Below are 19,474 nucleotides of genomic sequence, written 5' to 3'. Positions count from 1 at the left end.
CTATGCTGTTAGATATATCAGAAACCCTGTGATCATATCAAAGACCCAGTTACACATTCTGGGACACACCTGCACACAGACACACACCTAACAGACACACATACACACGTACACACACACACATACCACACAAAAAGACATTCAGATCTGCACACACACACACACACACCTAACACACACACATACACACGTACACACACACACACACACACACACCACACAAACAGACATTCAGATCTGCACACACACACACACACACAAATGCAGGTACACACACACACATACACACACATACACACACATACACACAGAAATGCAGTTTAGGTGTGTGTGGTGCTCGCAGGATTAGCCACCTGGTCTTCTCACACACAGTGAAAGTCAAACTCTGCTATTTATACTAACTCTAATACTGCACACACACACACTCGAATACTAAACAATAGTTGTGGGAGAAGTTGACATCAGTCGTGAGTCATGATAGATGGTCCTCGTTGGACAGAGAACGCAGAGTTGCTACAAACCATAGTCACTTTCAGTCTGTGTAGAACACACAAGAGGAGAGAGAGGAAGACACACACACACACACAGGTACACACACACACACACACACTCGCAGTCAGCCGTTGGGCTCACAGGGACAGTGGGCGGGAACCTGAAAGAGAAAATGAAAGCTGTGAGAGAAGGAAGGAGCGTGGCCATGATGCAGCAGAACTGAGGTGAGAGAACGAGCCGGAACACTCACCTCCTTCACACTCCACTCACGGCACAGACGAACATCCTCAGGGTACAGAAACACTTTACTAACATCAGACATTGGTGTGTGCTGTGTGCTATGTGTGTGTGTGTGTGTGTGTGTGCGTCATTGTGTGTGGGGGCATCACGGTCCAAAAATAGCTCTGTCCTTCTTCACTGTTGTGTGTTTTGTTGACACGGAGAACAGATCAGAACGGAATGGAAACTAATGGAACGGAATAGAGCAGAACAGAAAACGAACTGAACAGAGTAGAAACTAATAGAAACTAATAGAACACAGGGTAGAATCTGGGTCGTGGCTGACCTTTCACCTTTCAACCTTTCCACTCCATCCCTCCCTCCTCCCTCAGGGTGAAGACTGAACTGCAGGACTTTTCTAGAATATTCCACTTCCGTTGGGTTCATCCTATCCAATCTGAACTCATCACCACCATGGCTCTGGTCCGTGTCCGGTCGATGGTTCTTCTTCTATTCTCCCTGTGTCTGGTTGGGTCCCAGGCCTCCCAGCTCCAGGACGCCCCCTCTGGCCTTCCTCCCAAGCCCAGACAGGACCAGCTCTCCCTGGGCAGCAACGACCTGTCCTTCCCCTGGAGCCGACTGCGTCTGCCAGGGTACCGGTCTGAATGCTGTGTGGGGTTGTGCTTGTGGTTCTGTCTGTAAGAATGTGCTTGTGGTTCTGTCTGTAAGAATGTGCTTGTGGTTGTGGTTCTGTCTGTAAGAATGTGCTTGTGGTTCTGTCAGTAAGAATGTGCTTGTGCTTGTGGTTCTGTTAGTAAGAATGTGCTTGTGCTTGTGGTTCTGTCTGTAAGAATGTGCTTGTGGTTCTGTCAGTGAGAATGTGCTTGTGGTTGTGGTTCTGGTCCAGGTACATTGTCCCCCTCCACTACCACCTGCTCCTCCACCCGGACCTGACCTCTCTGACCTTCTCCGGCTCCGTGAGGATCCAGGTCCTCGTCCAGAACGACACCAACTGGGTCGTGCTGCACAGCAAAGGCCTGACCGTCACCGCGGCAACCGTCCTGGACCAAAACATGGCCCACCTCTCCGACCAGGTGGGTCCGGCTGTGACATCACCAGACAGACAGACAGACAGACAGATAGACAGACAGACAGACAGATAACTTTGTTTATGAAAATTCACAGGTTATACACGAGTACATACATTACATGTACAACACACAATCTGCTCTGCATCGGTCCATCACCAGGTCCTTCCAGTGCTCCACAACACCCCCCAGGAACAGGTGGCCATATTCTCTCCCAGGGTGCTTAGCGGCGGCCAGAAGTACTTTCTGTATCTGGAGTTCGGAGCGGAGCTGAAAGATGGATTTTATGGGTTCTACAAGAGCACCTACAAGACCAGCACAGGAGAGACTAGGTGTGTGTGTGTGTGTGAGAGAGAGAGAGAGAGAGAGAGTTTGAGTTTCTTTAACTATACATTGAAGCCTCACTTCTTTGTGTGTCTAAAACAACACTCACACACTCTCTCTCTCTCTCTCCACCTCTCTGTCTAACTCCCAAACTCCCTGCCTAACTGTCTGGTAAACTCACTCTCTCTAGGACCCTGGCGTCCACTCACTTTGAGCCCACCAGTGCCCGGAGTGCCTTCCCCTGTTTCGACGAGCCCAGTTTCAAAGCTAACTTCTCCATCCGCATCAGAAGAAGCCCGGGACACATCGCCCTCTCCAACATGCCCAGGGTGAGTGTGTGGGTGTGTTAGTTTGTGTGTATGTGGGTATGAGGGTGTGTGTATGTACATCTGTATGAGTGTGTGCGTGTGTGTGTGTTGCAGGAGCGGAGTGTGGCGCTAGCAGGGGGGGCGGTAGAGGACCAGTTTGCTGTCAGCGTGAGGATGAGTACTTACCTGGTGGCCTTCGTCATCTGTGACTTCAAATCCGTCAGCGCAGTGACATCGTCAGGTGTACAGGTAGGTACTTACTTGCAGTACAGGAGTGTGTGTGTGTGTGTGTAGCTGGAGGATCAGTGTGTATGTGCTGCAGGTGTCTGTGTACGCGTCTCCTGAGAAGGTCCAGGAGACACACTATGCCCTGGAAGCTGCTGTCACACTGCTGGATTTCTACGAGAAATACTTCAACATCCCCTACCCTCTACCCAAACTAGGTAACTAGTTACCCCCTACCCTCTACCCAAACTAGGTAACTAGTTACCCCCTACCCTCTACCCAAACTAGGTAACTAGTTACCCCCTACCCTCTACCCAAACTAGGTAACTAGTTACCCCCTACCCTCCTTTCTCCTATTCACCCTCTCTCTCTTCTACCCTCCTTTCTTCACCCTCCCCCCTCCCTCCTCCTCCCCCTCCCTCTCCCCCCTCCTCTCTCTCCCAGACCTGATAGCCATCCCAGACTTCCAGTCGGGGGCGATGGAAAACTGGGGTCTGACCACGTACAGAGAGACCAGCCTGCTCCACGATCCCCTCACCTCCTCTGCCTCCGACCAGCTCTGGGTGACCATGGTGATCGCCCACGAGCTAGCCCATCAGGTGAGTTTACGGTATCCAAAGAAACGTACTAACAGAGTCAAAGAAGGGTGTGAATTTAGCGATAAGTAACCACAGCACAAAGTAACCACTTCTCAGCTAGCAAGCACGGTGAAAAATAACGACAATAACAATAGGCTCACACAGACACACACACAGGAAACAGGACAGGAAGTGACCTCACAGCGATGCTTAGACATGCTCACGCCTAGTGTCAGCCTGGTGACTGGACTGTGCCCTGTGTGGTTGTCTCTCCTGCAGTGGTTTGGTAACCTGGTGACCATGCAGTGGTGGAACGACATCTGGCTGAACGAGGGCTTCGCCAGATACATGGAGCATGTCTCTCTGGAGCCAACCTACCCGCAGCTCCAAGTGGTACGACCCAGTCTTATTAACTCTAACCTATACCCGCCCGCTCACAGTAGTACAACCACCTCCTCCTTCTCCTCCTCCTCCTCATCGTTTCCTCCTCTCCTCCTCTACCTCTTGCAGGATGACCACCTGCTGGACACCTGCTTTGCTGCTATTGGTCGAGACTCTCTTAACTCCTCCCGGCCAATCTCCAGCTCAGCAGAGACGCCCTCCCAGATCAAGGAGATGTTCGACACCATGTCGTATGACAAGGTACCACACACGTACATACACACACACACACACACACACACACACACACATGATTGATGGATTGTGACCCTACTTGTGTATTCCACCAGGGGGCGTGTGTTCTGCACATGCTTAGAAACTTCCTGACAGATGAGGTGTTCCAGAGAGGCATTGTGGGATACCTGCGGAGGTTCAGCTACGGCAACGCTCGCAACCAGGACCTTTGGGACAGCCTGGTCAATGTAGGAGACATATACACACACACACACACTCACAAACACTCACACACTGATTTCTGTTGTCTGTTTGTCTCTCAGACCTGCTCAGAGGAGGAGTTCACCTCAGGAAAGCACTGCTACAGCATCAACCAGGCCTCCAAGAACGCAGTAAATAAATGCACCCCTGTTGTACTTCTACTTAAAACCCACTATAATGTCAGCCAGGAGGTGCATTTGATTCGGTCCACCCGTCAGCGCTGTGACGTGATGCGGTTGTGTTTGCAGAGCTCTGATTGGTTGTGGTTTGTGACAGTACCTTGCGGCAGGTGAACACCTGGACCTGACGACCATGATGAACACCTGGACGCTGCAGAAAGGTGTTCCCTTGGTAACGGTAACCAGGCAGGGTTCCAGGTTGCTGGTGAAGCAGGAGAGGTTTCTGAAGACAACACACCCTTCAGACCCCCTCTGGACCTCTCTGCAGCAGGGGTGAGCACACACACACACATACTGTACACACACACACCCACACACCCAGCCCCTGACCCTGACACTGTCCCTGCTTCAGGTTCCTCTGGCACATCCCTCTGACCTACAGGACGGACAGATCAAACACCATCCACACACACCTGCTCACCACACACACAGGTAGGAAAGCAAACACACACACACACGTATGTACATGTGGGTATACATGTGCACATGTATGTGTGTGTGTACGTGTTACATAAGTGTGTGTGTGTGTCCTCAGACAGCCTGTCTCTGGGGCAGGAGGATGTGTCCTGGGTGAAGCTGAATGCTGATATGACAGGTTACTACCTGGTCCACTACGAGGCTGGAGGCTGGGACCAGCTCACCAGCCTGCTCAGAGTCAACCACACCGCCCTCAGCCACCAGGACCGAGCCCACCTCATACACAACGCCTTCCAGCTCGTCTCGTAAGTGTGTGTGTGTGCTTAACCAAACCCTCCTCATCAACGTCTCAGTGACAACAGCCGGCCTCCGCTATCATCTTACAGGGCCGGTCGGCTGTCAATCGATAAAGCCTTGGACCTGATTGGCTACCTGCACTCAGAGAAACACACGGTGCCCCTCCTCCAGGGCCTGGTCTACCTGGAGTCCTTCTACAGGCTGCTGGAGAAGACAAACATCTCAGACGTCACACACAACCTCAAAGTACGTGAGACACAGGACTCTGGGTGCACCCCGGAGAGAGGGAGAGAGGGAGAGAGGGAGAGAGAGAGGGAGAGAGAGGGAGAGAGAGGGAGAGAGAGGGAGAGAGAGAGAGAGAGGGAGAGAGGGAGAGAGGGAGGGAGAGAGAGAGAGAGAGAGGGAGGAAGCCACACCTGTCACACACACACACACACATCTGAGACAAGTCAGAGGGAAGCTGGACCAGAGTGTGTGTGTGTTGTGTGTTGTGTGATGTGTGTGTGTGTTTCTCCATTAGCGCTTCATCCTGCAGTATTTCCGTGGCGTGATAGACCAGCAGTCCTGGAGCGACCAGGGCTCTGTGTCTGAGAGGCAGCTGAGGACAAAGCTCCTGTCTCTGGCCTGCCATCTGGGAGACCCCCCCTGTCTGGAACAGGCCCAGCTCAGCTTCACACACTGGCTCACCTCCAATGGCACACTCAGGTCTGACCGTCTGTGTGTGTGTGTGTCTCTGCTTGCTGTCGCAATAGCACCCTCCTCTTCAACCAGTCTTCAATGTGTCCTCCATCTGTCCATCCCTCCCTTCTCCCCTCCCCAGCCTGCCTGCAGATGTGGTTGAGACGGTGTACTTTGTAGGCGCCCAGGAGGACCAGGGCTGGGAGGCTCTCCTCCACACCTACACAAATTCCCTCTCGCAGACGCACAAACACAAGATCCTCTCTGCTCTGGCCAGCAGCGCAGACACGCTCAAACTGAAGAGGTACGGCCTCTCTCTCTATCTCCTCTCTCTCTCCTGTGTTTCTCTCTGCTCTCTCTCTCTCTCTCTCTCTCACTCTCTCTTCTCTCTTCTCTCTCTCTCTCTCTCTCTCTCTCTCTGTCTCTCCTCAACACAAGACCAACTGGGACAGCATCAGTAAAATGTGTGTATTGATGTGTGTGTGTGTGTGTGTGTGCAGGCTGCTGGGCCTGGGTCTCCAGGGGGAGGCGGGTGCGCTCCCAGGACCTGTCTTACCTCATCCTGCTGGTGGCCAGGAACCCCCGGGGTCAGAGCCTAGCCTGGGGCTTCGTACAGGAGCATTGGGACACTCTGGTCCACAGGTAGGTACACACACACATACACACACACACATGCTTGTACACACACTCACAGACACACCAGTGCTGAGTCTCTGGTTCTGCTTCAGGTTCCAGCTGGGATCCTTCTGCATCCGGAACATTCTGATCGGAACCACGTCTCATTTCTCCTCCCCAGAGCAGCTAGCCCAGGTCAGACTGCCTCACACACACACACACACACACTGCTGTCAAACATGGAAACAGCTGTGTGTGAGCCCCGTGTGTACAGCATGGTGAGTGTGTGTGTGTGTGTGGTTCCCTAGATGGAGTCGTTCTACAGGTCGATCTCAGAGCAGGCGTCCCAGCTGAGGGCCACGCAGGTTGCCCTCGACAACGTCCAGAAGAACGTTCTGTGGATGAGGAGGAACCTGGACCCTCTCAGAACCTGGCTGCACCTCCACATACACTGAGAGGGGGGGCGGGGGGAAGGGGGGGAGGGAGGGGAGGGGGGGGGAGGGAGGGAGGGAGGGAGGGAGGGGGGAGGGGGAGAGGGAGGGGGGGAGAGGGAGGGAGGGGAGGGAGGGGAGGGAGGAGGGGGGGAGGTTTGCATATTTGTTGCTGTGTTGTTTTGTGCCTGCGTGTTGTGTTTGTTTTTCAATCCAGGCTTGGCCGGTGTTTGCACTAGCAGAAACATGAATCTTTTTGTAATATTGTACATTTCAATTCAGGGACTCACAATGTATTTTTGTTGGATTAAAAAGATGTTTGGTATGACTGTGTGCTTGATAATGTCTGATATAATGCCCACTCACAAACAGATACACTGACAACAACCGGCCAGTAGGGAGAGCTGAAGGGATGGAGAACATCGTTCTTTCAATTTGGGGAAAATTGTCCCTTGTATCCTGCCTCTCAAATTGAGTTCAAATTGAGAATGTGTGTGTGCGCGCGTGCCTACAGAAGACAGATAGACAGACAGACATGCAGTGTGTAGTACACCCTTGCTTAACATGCCACATGCCAGTCTAATGCTGAGTGCTGAGTTGATGAATTCCGTTCATAATCGTCTCAAATTGAGGTCAAATGGTCAGTGAGTGAGTGAAAAAGAGTGAATGAAAGAGAGAGAGGGAGAGAGGGAGAGAGAGAGAGAGACAGGGGTATAAAACTAGGTTTTTGGCATGCCCTTACTCATCCATAGACAATGTGGCATGAGGATTGGACTCTACATCTGGCCTCACCAAGACAAAAATTAAAGTCTTCATATATTCAGCTAGGTAAGTGTGTGCGTGTGTGTGGTGTGTGTGTGTGTTTGTGTGTATTTTACTATTTTGTAAGTATATTTTTTATGTCTTTACAACTCACCTAGCCCGCCTCCACCCTCCTAGCCCCGCCCCGCTCCGTTACTGCATCCGCGTCCAATAGAATCGCGGCTCATATTTTGACGGAAAGCTGTCAACAACTAGTCCAGGAGGGAGGAAGTTCCTGTTTGAATAGTAACTCGATATTGGTTACGTTTTTATTGCTCTCTGTAATAAGTTTGCTTTCTTAGATTTGCAGTTGTATTTAAACTGCCAACGACATGGACTGATGGAGAGTAAACTTGTGGCTGCGAGCTGGTATCAAAGTTAGCTGGCTAGCTGGGCTAGCCTCACTCTCCTCCTACGGACTCATTAATTTTTCTTGCTAACACATCACAGCCCTGGTCTGGATAGCAGGGTTAGTTATAGTTCGTTTAAAATCCTTGTCCTGTTGGACGTTAATCTGGACGTGAACAGAACATCCAGGTGCCAGCATGGATCCCTTCGACAATATCAACAACGGTAAGGAAGATGGCTAGTAGCTAGCTAGCTAGCTGGCAGACTTTCTTTGCAGTGACAGTGGAAAGCTAACAGCTAGCACTAGCTTGGGTCATACTAGCCAGATAGCCAGTTGACCTGCAGGATGACATTCGCTTGGGGACAACGCATTCCTAGTGTCGGTCCCCCGTCACGTTAGGGAAGGCCTTTCAATGTATGTCTGACTGCTAGCTTTAGGTTGACTTCAACTGTTTTATCCTCGGTGTCTCGAACGACCCACTTTTAGCCAGCAAAAAAAATGAGAGAACTTAATTTCCAGAGCCTAGCATTAAAACTTGTTCTTTAGTAAATTATTGGCTACTTTCGATTGTCTTGATAAGTCTGGCAGGTTAGTATCTGCAGATTTATAGACCTCACTATTGTTAACTTATTGACACATAAAGCACTATACACACATACGCGCCCAGAACTGTGCACTGGCTACCAGCTGTCTTACGAGGTGTTTGTTAGCTTAAGTCTCGCAGATTTTTTACTCGGCCCTAAACAAACTGACTGTGTTAATTCGATATCAGAACTTCGTACTGCCTGTTCGTGTGATAAGACCTCCAGGGGCAGAGGGTTGAACTAGGGTGACCTTTATCACTGGGCCGCTCTCTCTCTCTCTCTCTCTCTCTCTCTCTCTCTCTCTCTCTCTCTCTCTCTCTCTCTCTCTCTCTCTCTCTCTCTCTCTCTCTCTCTGTCTCACTCTCTCTCACTCTCTCTCACTCTCTCTGTCTCTCTCTCTCTGCATCTCTCTGCCCCATTAAAGAGATACTTCTGTGTATTTATCTCTAGATAGACAGACAGAAGACAATTTGATAATAAAACAGACTCTATAGTATGTGTTTAGACACTGCGACAAAACAAATCAATGTTAGGATTGAAGTTCTGTAGACTAGAGCAACAACAGGAAGAGAATGTTGCAACTGCAAGGACTTTAACAAGCTCTTCTCCAAACTATAGTCCTACTCTGGGTCTGGTCTGTGTCTGTTTGCCTTCCTGTCTGTCAGCCTGTCTGTCCTTCAGCCAGTGGCCTTTCTTTACCCCAGCTCCTAGCTCTATACGCCCCTGCTCTATACCCCGGCAGAGGCAGAGGGGGCATGGAAGAGAGAGAGGAGGTGTGGAGGAAAGAGAGGAGGTGTGGAGGAGGGAGAGGGGGTGTGGAGGAGGGAGAGGAGGTTCAGGCTCACACAGGCCTCAGTGTTGTCCCCCAGCCAGGATGGTGAGGAGAAGGGAGGTGTCTGAGAGTCACGCGCTGGCAGACAGCCTGATCACTGGGCTGCTGTCTACGTTTACAGCCCACTTCTCTTTCTCTGTCTTCACAGAGCCAGCAGCTGCTGGGATGAAAGGTTGAGGAAACCAGGAAGTAGTTGACTGCTTATTGTAAGCAGACTCTCTGTAGCCTGTCAGTCAGTTATCCAGTCAGTCAGTTATCCAGTCAGTTATCCAGTCAGTCAGTTATCCTGTCAGTCGGTTATCCAGTCAGTCAGTTATCCAGTCAGTCGGTTATCCAGTCAGTCAGTTATCCAGTCAGTCAGTTATCCAGTCAGTTCCAGTCAGTCAGTTATCCAGTCAGTCAGTCAGACTTGAGAGTTTGGGGCTTGATCAAGCAGAGATCTGAGCAGGAAGTGAAGGCTGTATTACAGCTTCCTGCTCTTCTATATCTCTCCTGTCTTCAGCAGCCACATCAACACAGTGTTCTCACCGAACCAGTCCTGTTGGTGTTAACCCTCCCTCTCTCTCTCTCCCCCTCTCTCTCTCTCTCTCTCTCTCTCTCTCTCTCTCTCTCTCTCTCTCTCTCTCTCTCTCTCTCTCTCTCTCTCTCTCTCTCTCTCTCTCTCTCTCTCTCTCTCTCTCTCTCTCTCTCTCTCTCTCTCTCTCTCTCTCTCTCTCTCTCTCTCTCTCTCTCTCTCTCTCTCTCTCTCTCTCTCTCTCTCTCTCTCTCTCTCTCTCTCTCTCTCTCTCTCCCAGACCATGCCTCTCTTCCCAGGAACATGATAGAGAACAGCATGTTTGAGGAGGAGCCAGATGTTGTGGACCTGGCCAAAGACTCTGCTGCATTCCCGGTACTCTACATCCTCCTGGGGTGAAACACAACACGACACAAACACAAAGTACAGCAGGGGATCAGTAGTGTCACGTCTCAGTTACTCTAGCGCATAGTACAGTACAGCAAAATAAACATCATATCACAGGCGCAACATCAAACAACTCCATAACCTGTAAGTGTAGAATGATATCCTGTGTGTGTGAGGTCACATCCTGAGTGAGGTCATATCCTGTGTGTGCAGGCGTTTCCTGCTCTGGAGCCGGAGGAGGTGGTGTACGAGCCCCGCAGCTCCCGGCTGCTGGTGCGCGGGCTGGGGGAGGCGGAGCTAGATGACGAGGAGGAGGACTACGAGTCATCGGCCCGCCTCCTGGGCATGTCCTTCATGAACCGTAGCTCCGCCCTCCGGCCTAGCTCCTCCCCCTACACAAGACAAGCGCTGCCCAGGTAGGGGTGTGCGGGTGTGGGTGTGTGAGTGTGTGTAGGTTAACTGGTGCTGATGCTCTCAGTGATTAATGAGGTTATTCTGTCATAATGACACTTTTTTTACACGTGTGTGTGTGTGACAGGTCGTGCTCCCGGCCCTCAGGTCGTACCATGGTGGTATGTGTGTTCATCCTGGTGCTGCTGGTGTCCATATCCATGGTGCTCTACCTCCTGCCAGGATGCACATTCACCAAGGTACCACTGTGTGTGTGTAGTGGCTCATATAATGTTGAGAATTTGAGCATGTGTGATTATTGTGTCATTATTCTGTCTTTCCCTCCCTCCCTCCCTCCCTCCCTCCCTCCCTCCCTCCCTCCCTCCCTCCCTCCCTCCCTCCCTCCCTCCCTCCCTCCCTCCCTCCCTCCCTCCCTCCCTCTCTCCCTCTCCCAGGCTGGTTGTCATAAGTCCAACTCCTCCACTCCCATGGAACTGGTGTTTCCGAAGGCGACCAATGGGAAGCTGTTTCCCTGGACAGAGCGCCGCCTCCCAGCCAGTGTGCGACCTCTGAACTACGACCTCTCTCTGACCCCTAACCTCACCACCATGACCTTCACCGGGCACGTCGTCATCACCATGGCGATACAGCACGACACCAAGCGCATCGTCCTGCACAGTGCAACTCTCAACATCACAAAGGCAACCTTCAAGGTAGGGGCATCACCATGACAACCCTGAAGATGAGGATATGACTTTGATGGAGTTTAGAGGACATAAGAGGAAGAAGAGAAGGTGGAGAATAGGAGATGGAAGAGGAGGAAGAGAGGAGAGGGGGGAAGTAGAGGAGAGGAGGAGAGGAGAGGGGGGAAGTAGAGGAGAGGAGGAGAGGAGAGGGGGGAAGTAGAGGAGAGGAGGAGGAAGAGGAGGAGGAAGAGGAGGAGGTAGAGGAGGTGAAGTAGAGGAGGAGAAAAGGAGAGGGGGAGTAGAAAAGAAGAAGAGGAGGAGGTAGAGGACTAACTTCCTGTGTGTCCTCAGCTGGGTGGGGCGGAGGCGATGCAGGTGGAGGTGCTGGAGTACCCTGCCTGGCAGCAGATCGCCGTGTCCTTCCCTGAGGCGCTCCGGGCCGGACAGACCTGTGAGCTGAGCCTGGGCTTCTCCTCCAGCCTGTCCCACGCCTACGACGGCCTCTACAACAGCTCCTACACTGACCAATCAGGAGCCAGGAGGTAGGAACACTGCTTCTACACTGACCAATCAGGAGCCGGGAGGAAGGAACGCAGCTCCAGAAGCGCCTGCTGAACTCTCTGACTCCTCCTCTCCCTCACTCCCCCTCTCCTCACTCCCCAGGGTCCTAGCTGCCACCCAGTTTGAGCCCCTGGCAGCCAGGAAAGCCTTCCCCTGTTTTGACGAGCCCTCGTTCAAAGCCACCTTCCTGATCCGCGTCATCCGAGAGCCAGGATACATCTCCCTCTCCAACATGCCCAAGGTAGCACACACACCCACTTACACAAACACACACACCTAACTCTCTCTAGCTTGTCTAAGGTGCCTGTCACTTCGTCAGTAACCCTGCTGTGTGTGTGTGTGTGTCCAGAGTAAGACCAGCTTGCTGTCGGGAGGGCTGCAGGAGGATGAGTTTGAGAGGAGCATGAACATGAGCTCCTACCTAGTGGCCGTGATCGTGGCTGACTTCACCTGCGTGTCCCGCAACGTCTCCAACACGCTGGTACCTGAGCACCTGTCTGTCTGTCTGTGTGTGAGACCTGTCTGTCTGTGTGTGAGACCTGTCTGTCTGTCTGTGTGTGAGACCTGTCTGTCTGTCTGTGTGTGAGACCTGTCTGTCTGTCTGTGTGTGAGACCTGTCTGTCTGTCTGTGTGTGAGACCTGTCTGTCTGTGTGTGAGACCTGTCTGTCTGTGTGTGAGACCCGTCTGCCTGCCTGTGGGACCTGTGTATATTTGCCTATTTTATGTGTGTGTGACCTGTGTTTAATTGCATATTTGATGTGTGTGTATGTTTGTGTGTGGCAACTGTGTACATTTGACAAGTACATATTTGCATATTTTACGTGTGTGTGTTTTTCCTGCAGGTGTCGGTCTACTCTGTTCCTGATAAGAAGGAACAAACACACTTCGCTCTGGACACAGCCTCCAGCCTGCTGCTGTTCTACAATTCCTTCTTCGACATCAACTACCCTCTGAAGAAGCTAGGTGAGCACACACACACAGATCACACCCTCTCACACACACACAGACCCCCTCCCCCTGAGCTGCTGTTGTGTGTGTGTGTGTGTGTGTGTGTGTGTGTGTGTCCTACAGACCTGGTAGCTATCCCAGACTTCCTGGCGGGGGCGATGGAGAACTGGGGCCTGATCACCTTCAGGGAGACCAGCCTGCTGGTGAGGAACCAGTCCTCTCCTCTGGACAAGCAGCTGGTCGCTTCCGTCATCGCCCATGAGTTGGCTCACCAGGTAGGGGTGTGTGTGCAGAGTGTGTGACAGTGTGTGTGACTGTGTGTGTCTAGAGCAGGGGTCACCAACACGGTGCCCGCGGGCACCAGGTCGCCCCCAAGGACTACATGAGTCGCCCGCAGGTCAAGACCAGTGAGCTAAAGGTAAACTGAGCAAATTTGTTATTTCAGAATCTCAGTGTATCAAACTGGTAGCCCTTCATATGACTCAGTACCCATGAAGTAGCTCTCAGTTTCTAAAAGGTTGGTGACCCCTGGTCTAGAGTGTGTGTGTGTGTGTGTGTGTGTGTAGAGTGTGTCTACAGTGTGTGTGTGTGTGATGGAGACAGTCGGGTGATTGCCCTGCCTTAACGTTTCCATGGCGCTGTGTGTCAGTGGTTTGGTAACCTGGTAACCATGCGCTGGTGGAACGACCTGTGGCTGAACGAGGGCTTCGCTACGTACATGCAGTACCTCTCCCTGGACAGACAGCTCCCCCAGCTGGACGCTGTGAGTACTGCAGTCTCACACACAGTCATACACACCCACACACATACACCTGTCCCTGACATGGGTGGTGTTGGTTGCCAGGGTAACGTGTTCCTGAAGGTTCGATTGGAGGCCATGGCGAAGGACGCTCTAAACTCCTCCCACCCCGTGTCCACCCAGGTGACCTCACCTGAGCAGGTGGAGGAGATGTTCGACTCGGTCTCCTACGAGAAGGTACTGCACGCACACACACACTAGCACACACACACAGACGTACGTACGTGTTCCATAGCTCCGTGTGTGTGTGCAGGGTGCCTCCATCCTGCTGATGCTGAATGCCAGCATGCCGGATGGTCAGTTCCGGAAGGGCATCATCCAGTACCTGTCCCGCTTCAGCGGCTCCAACACCGTCACCGACGACCTCTGGAACAGCCTCACACAGGTGGGCCGCGCTAGGCTAGGCTATGTTACGCTAGGCTAGGCTATGTCACGCTAGGCTAGGCTATGTTACACTAGGCTAGGCTATGTCACACTAGGCTAGCCTAGGCTACACCACTCTATGCTAGGCTATGCTCGGCTAGGCTACCCTACTCCGCAACACAGAAAAGCGTACTAGCTGGTTATGCCCCGCCCCCAGGCTCAGGTCCCCGCCCCCTCCGAGAGCGTGTCGGCCATGATGAACACCTGGACGCTCCAGAAAGGCTTCCCATTGGTCACAGCCACCCTGCAGGGACGTAATCTGACCTTCACACAGGAACACTTCCTGCTGTCTGCAGACAACAACACACAAACCTCCAGGTGAGTTCACACACACACACACACACACACACACGTGCGCGCACACACACACAAACATGGTGTGTATCTTGAGCTGTGCTGTGTGTTGTCTGCAGCCTCTGGCACATCCCCATCACCTACGTCAGTGACAACTGTAGCTCCGCCCCCAGCTGCAGTAACATGTTCATGCTGAAGAATAAGACAGGTAAAACTTTGGCCCCTGAACTCTGACCCTTTACCCATGAAGCGAATTCATCTTGTTCGAAGATGACTTCAACTATTTTGTGTGTGTGTACGCCTGTGTGTGTACGCCTGTGTGTGTACGCCTGTGTGTGTGTGTGTGTGTGTGCAGCCACGGTGGAGCTGCCCTCCAGTGCGTTGTGGGTGAAGCTGAACTACAGGAACACAGGCTTCTACATGGTGCACTATGGAGACCAAGGCTGGGCCCACCTCACCGACGCCCTGAACACCAACATCAGCACTCTCACTGACCAGGACCGCGCCTCGCTCATACACAACATCTTCGCCCTGTCCAGGTGTGTGTGTGTGTGTGTTGATAGAGAGAGAGGACGAGAAAGAGAGTGAGATGTAAGTGCATTGATTTATCTCTCCTTCCTTCCTTCTATATCTCCCTCCTCTCTTACTCTACTTCTTCCTCCCCTCTCTCTCTCTCTCTCTCTCTCTCTTCCTCCTCCCCCCTCCCTCCAGACTGGGCCGTGTGACATTCCGGCAGGTTCTCAGCCTGATGAGCTACGTGATCAATGAGACGGAGACGGCGCCCGTGCTGGAGGGCCTGTCTCAGCTGAGGACGGTGTACCACCTGCTGGACAAGAGGCAGGAGCAGGGGCTGGCCTCCCGCATGAAGGTACACACACACACACACCTACACACACACACCAACACACACACATACACACACGTCTACACACAAACTAACTGGCTTTTTCACGTTTGACTTGTGTGGTTGTATGGTGTGTGTGTGTGCCCCCTGTGCAGGGGTACATCCTCGAAGTGTTCAGGCCGGCGATGGATGGACAGGGCTGGGGGGAGGAGGTGAGCGTGTCCAGGCAGGAGCAGCGCTCCGCCCTGCTGGAGGCTGCCTGCGCCCTAGGCCTCCAGAACTGCACCCAGCAGGCTCTGCTGCTGTTCAACCAGTACAGCGCCCCCAACAGCACCACCCGGTACTGCGCTCTGCCTGGAGGGAGGGGATCCGGAGGGAGGGGATCTGGAGGGAGTGAGGGGATCTGGAGGGTGGGATCTGGAGGGAGGGGATCTGGAGGGTGGGATCTGGAGGGAGGGATCTGGAGGGAGTGAGGGGATCTGGAGGGTGGGATCTGGAGGGAGGGATCTGGAGGGTGGGATCTGGAGGGTGGGATCTGGAGGGAGGGATCTGGAGGGTGGGATCTGGAGGGTGGGATCTGCAGGGTGGGATCTGGAGGGTGGGGATCTGGAGGGTGGGGATCTGGAGGGTGGGATCTGGAGGGTGGGATCTGGAGGGTGGGATCTGGAGGGTGGGATCTGGAGGGTGGGGATCTGGAGGGTGGGGATCTGGAGGGTGGGGATCTGGAGGGTGGGATCTGGAGGGTGGGATCTGGAGGGTGGGGATCTGGAGGGTGGGGATCTGGAGGGTGGGGATCTGGAGGGTGGGGATCTGGAGGGTGGGGATCTGGAGGGTGGGGATCTGGAGGGAGGGGATCTGGAGGGTGGGATCTGGAGGGAGGGATCTGGAGGGAGGGGATCTGGAGGGTGGGATCTGGAGGGTGGGATCTGGAGGGTGGGATCTGTAGTGATGTGTTGTGTGTGTTGCAGTATCCCGGGGGACCTGCAGGGGGTGGTGTACCGCGCGGGCGCCCAGACGGATGCAGGCTGGGACTTCCTGCTGCAGGCCTACGGACACGCCTCCGACGCCGCTGAGAAACGCAGGCTGCTGAGGGCCCTCGCCTCCACCCAGGACGCCCGCCGCATCGTCTGGTGAGGGGCGTGTGTGTGTGCGTGTGTGTGTGTGTGTGTGTGTGTGTGTGTGTGGTCCTTCACTAACAGCTAAGTGACCTCCCTCTCCATGCAGGGTTCTGAGGGCGGGGCTACTGGGCCAGGATATTCAGACACAAGAGCTGCCATTGGTCGTCAGCGCTGTGAGTGACGGCTTCGCCGGCCACCTGTTCGCCTGGGACTTTGTCCAGCAGAACTGGGACCAGCTCTTAGAGAAGTGAGTCCCTCTGCTAGCCACTCTGCATCACTGCGCCTATGGGACATGCATTTATTCACTACTAACTGATTGTGTGTGTGTGTTGGTAGGTTTCCTGTTGGTTCTTATGCCATCCAGAGCATCATCAAATCGACCACCTCCCAGTTCTCTACACAGGCACATCTAGAGCAGGTACACTGCAGTGGTGTGCGTGTTTGCCTTTACCTGTGTGCCACCTTTTAGATGGGGGTGTGTGTTGACCTGTGTGTGTGTGTGTGCAGGTCCAAGCCTTCTTCTCCAGTCTGAAGCAGAAAGGCTCCCAGATGAGGAGTGTGTTGGAGGCGACAGAGACCATCAGACTGAACCAGCGCTGGGTGGACCGCATTCTCCCCACACTGCAGCGCTGGCTGTAACACACACACAGACACACACACTCCGATACACGCACACACATACACACAGATACACACACACACACCGATACACACACACACACACACACACACATACACACAGATACACACACACACACACACACATACACACAGATACACACACACACAGATACACACACACACACACCGATACACACACACACACACAGATACACACACACACACAGTGGCCTGTTCTGACGGCAGGAGTGTTTGCACTATTGTCCAATCAGACTCCAGCTCACGACGTCGCCTGTCATTTAGGCCACTCCCCCTGTGCGTTTGGTGCAATCACTGTACAGACCCCCCCCACTCCCCCCCCCCCAGGGCCTTGTACAGTTGTAATTAAGATGTAAATACTCTTTACCTGCTTCTGATTGTCTGTGTTGGTTTTTCTCTTCTGTTAAAGGTAGCTTTCTTCTTTGTGTGTTTTGTACATAGTGTGTTGATGACGGGAGGTCCTGGCCCTGCTCTGAGCTCAGGGCTGCTTTAATGAATGTGTGCTCTAGAAGGGCAAAGGTGTGTGTTTCTGAACCAGGAGAGCCTTCTAGCTGTCGGCTAGCCTGTCATGTTGCTACGTGGATGAAAAGCTTGAAATGATTATCACTGGCGTATGAAGGTACACAATGAATTATGAATGTACAGATCTTCCCTTTCCCCTGAACTCAGTTGGAGTTTAGCTTTGAGTCAAGCTCAGGTTGGCCTGTCCAAACACTTATCTGTCCAACTAACTCCTCGCCTAGCAACCCTCCCTTCTCCTAGCAACCCCCACCCCCCAAAAGGTTTCGACCAGGTCAAAGGTCAAACTCTACCACTCTCCTCCACCTGTGATTTGCTGGATGGGACGTAGGCCATCTTGCTCCAGCGTGGTGTACTAGACTCCAGCTGTCCAAGCCGCTCACAGGTGTGTGTTCAGGTGTGTGTTCAGGTACAGAACCAGGCCCTCTGTCTCTCCCTGCCGGCGCAAGTTCCAACGTGTGTGCTTTAGTTATTGTAACAGGTCTGGGGATTCAGAGAGGCGTTCATGGGGGTTGGTTTGACAGTATGGAGGTGAATGTTGTAGCTGTGGTGTACTCCTGCTGTAGCTGTCTGTCTGGATCATGTGAGGAGAGACAGGAGGCCAGAGGACCTGTCTCTCTGCTCTGTATCATGTGAGGACAGACGGGGTCAGAGGACCTGTCTCTCTGCTCTGTATCATGTGAGGACAGACGGGGTCAGAGGACCTGTCTCTCTGCTCTGTATCATGTGAGGACAGACGGGGTCAGAGGACCTGTCTCTCTGCTCTGTATCATGTGAAGACAGACGGGGTCAGAGGACCTGTCTCTCTGCTCTGTATCATGTGAGGACAGACGGGGTCAGAGGACCTGTCTCTCTGCTCTGTATCATGTGAGGACAGACGGGGTCAGAGGACCTGTCTCTCTGCTCTGTATCATGTGAGGACAGACGGGGTCAGAGGACCTGTCTCTCTGCTCTGTATCATGTGAGGACAGACGGGGTCAGAGGACCTGTCTCTCTGCTCTGTATCATGTGAGGACAGACGGGGTCAGAGGACCTGTCTCTCTGCTCTGTATCATGTGAGGACAGACGGGGTCAGAGGACCTGTCTCTCTGCTCTGTATCATGTGAGGACAGACGGGGTCAGAGGACCTGTCTCTCTGCTCTGTGTCATGTGAGGACAGACGGGGTCAGAGGACCTGTCTCTCTGCTCTGTATGGCACTGCGCAGGGCTTGTATCGTCCTCACTCCTCATGTCAACACAAATATGAAATAAAGTTGCTTTTTTTCTGATCTGTTCCGTGCTTCTGTTTTGTTGACTCCAGAAGGCTTCACAGATCGTTGAATGTCTACTATTATGTTTATTATTCTTTTTTCATAAAAGACGTTCATTTAACGGATGCTTTCATCCAAGGTGACATGCCGGGGGATTTGAACCTACATCTTGATCTGTTGTGAGATGCTCTAACCACTGAGCTACACCCACCCCAGGTATCAGGTTTCAGACTTTCTGAGGTTCCTGACAGGACTGAGACGTCCACCAGGTGTCTCACCTGCTCACGGGCGCAGCAGGAGCCACAGGCTCTCTATCGTGTCATCCGGGTGGGCGAGGACGCCTCTGAAGAGACTGCCTCTGAAGAGACTGCCTCTGAGACTGCCACTGACTGTCTCTCCACTTTCAAGAAAAGGCTCAAGACGCACTTGTTCCGGGAGTACAACGGTACTTAGGAACGGTTCGCTTGACCCGATGTTAGTTTCCTCAAGGATCACAATGACTCTTGCTTAGAGACTTGTTGCTCTTGTGGTTAGTGGTAACTGATTTAAATTTTTTGGTTCTCGCTGTGATATATTGTTTTATTACTGTTGCTTGTTTTTTTTTTTTTTTTTTTTTTTTTCTTCACAGGTACACTTGCACTTATAGCTGTTCATGTTGTTTGGTTGTGACTTGTTTAACTACATGCTCTTATGGTTCTTCCCTTTGGCACTTACTTTGGTTGTTCACAATGTGTGCTTCATGTTTTGGCTACTCGCGATGTTTTTTGGCTATCTTGTTGTTATGATC

General features: G+C 52.6%; 2 protein-coding genes across 3 annotated transcripts; both read left to right on the top strand.

The window, feature by feature from the left end:
* The first annotated feature begins 678 nt into the window (after nucleotides 1-678).
* On the top strand, nucleotides 679-6,752 carry LOC136932569 (endoplasmic reticulum aminopeptidase 2-like). Its single transcript, XM_067227710.1, is given in 22 exon segments — nucleotides 679-784; nucleotides 1,104-1,364; nucleotides 1,619-1,805; nucleotides 1,962-2,131; nucleotides 2,314-2,452; nucleotides 2,546-2,680; nucleotides 2,754-2,874; nucleotides 3,101-3,255; nucleotides 3,514-3,627; nucleotides 3,745-3,876; nucleotides 3,966-4,097; nucleotides 4,173-4,241; nucleotides 4,387-4,562; nucleotides 4,642-4,721; nucleotides 4,825-5,011; nucleotides 5,093-5,249; nucleotides 5,524-5,708; nucleotides 5,824-5,985; nucleotides 6,182-6,212; nucleotides 6,214-6,323; nucleotides 6,410-6,491; nucleotides 6,605-6,752. Coding segments are annotated over 21 exon segments (2,850 nt in total). The 5' UTR covers nucleotides 679-784; nucleotides 1,104-1,185; the 3' UTR covers nucleotide 6,752.
* A 986-nt stretch (nucleotides 6,753-7,738) lies between these two features.
* On the top strand, nucleotides 7,739-17,009 carry lnpep (leucyl/cystinyl aminopeptidase). Of its 2 annotated transcripts, XM_067227808.1 has the most exons (22): nucleotides 7,739-8,101; nucleotides 10,088-10,182; nucleotides 10,408-10,610; nucleotides 10,733-10,844; nucleotides 11,040-11,297; nucleotides 11,622-11,812; nucleotides 11,934-12,072; nucleotides 12,181-12,312; nucleotides 12,675-12,795; nucleotides 12,904-13,055; nucleotides 13,430-13,543; nucleotides 13,625-13,756; nucleotides 13,833-13,964; nucleotides 14,160-14,320; nucleotides 14,416-14,504; nucleotides 14,652-14,835; nucleotides 15,008-15,164; nucleotides 15,296-15,480; nucleotides 16,109-16,270; nucleotides 16,365-16,505; nucleotides 16,595-16,676; nucleotides 16,766-17,008. In XM_067227808.1, exons 1-22 carry the CDS (start codon nucleotides 8,074-8,076, stop codon nucleotides 16,895-16,897), a joined length of 3,102 nt encoding a protein of 1,033 aa, XP_067083909.1. In that variant the 5' UTR covers nucleotides 7,739-8,073; the 3' UTR covers nucleotides 16,898-17,008. The 2 variants fall into 2 exon arrangements, with proteins under 2 accessions (XP_067083909.1, XP_067083908.1); XM_067227807.1 differs by having other exon boundaries at nucleotides 12,675-13,055; nucleotides 16,766-17,009.
* The last annotated feature ends 2,465 nt before the right edge of the window (nucleotides 17,010-19,474 follow it).

This window comes from Osmerus mordax, chromosome 24 (genome assembly GCF_038355195.1).
Source record: "Osmerus mordax isolate fOsmMor3 chromosome 24, fOsmMor3.pri, whole genome shotgun sequence".
NCBI classification, from domain to species: domain Eukaryota; kingdom Metazoa; phylum Chordata; class Actinopteri; order Osmeriformes; family Osmeridae; genus Osmerus; species Osmerus mordax.
This window is presented reverse-complemented; position numbering and strand designations above follow the sequence as displayed.

Excerpts from the sequence above, each read along its gene's own strand:
- lnpep (XM_067227807.1), top strand. The coding sequence starts at position 8,074 with ATGGATCCCTTCGACAATATCAACAACG. Across the intron at positions 13,544-13,624 it reads AGCTCCCCCAGCTGGACGCT|GGTAACGTGTTCCTGAAGGT; the intron begins GTGAGTACTGCA and ends GTTGGTTGCCAG. Across the intron at positions 16,271-16,364 it reads GACGCCCGCCGCATCGTCTG|GGTTCTGAGGGCGGGGCTAC; the intron begins GTGAGGGGCGTG and ends CTCTCCATGCAG.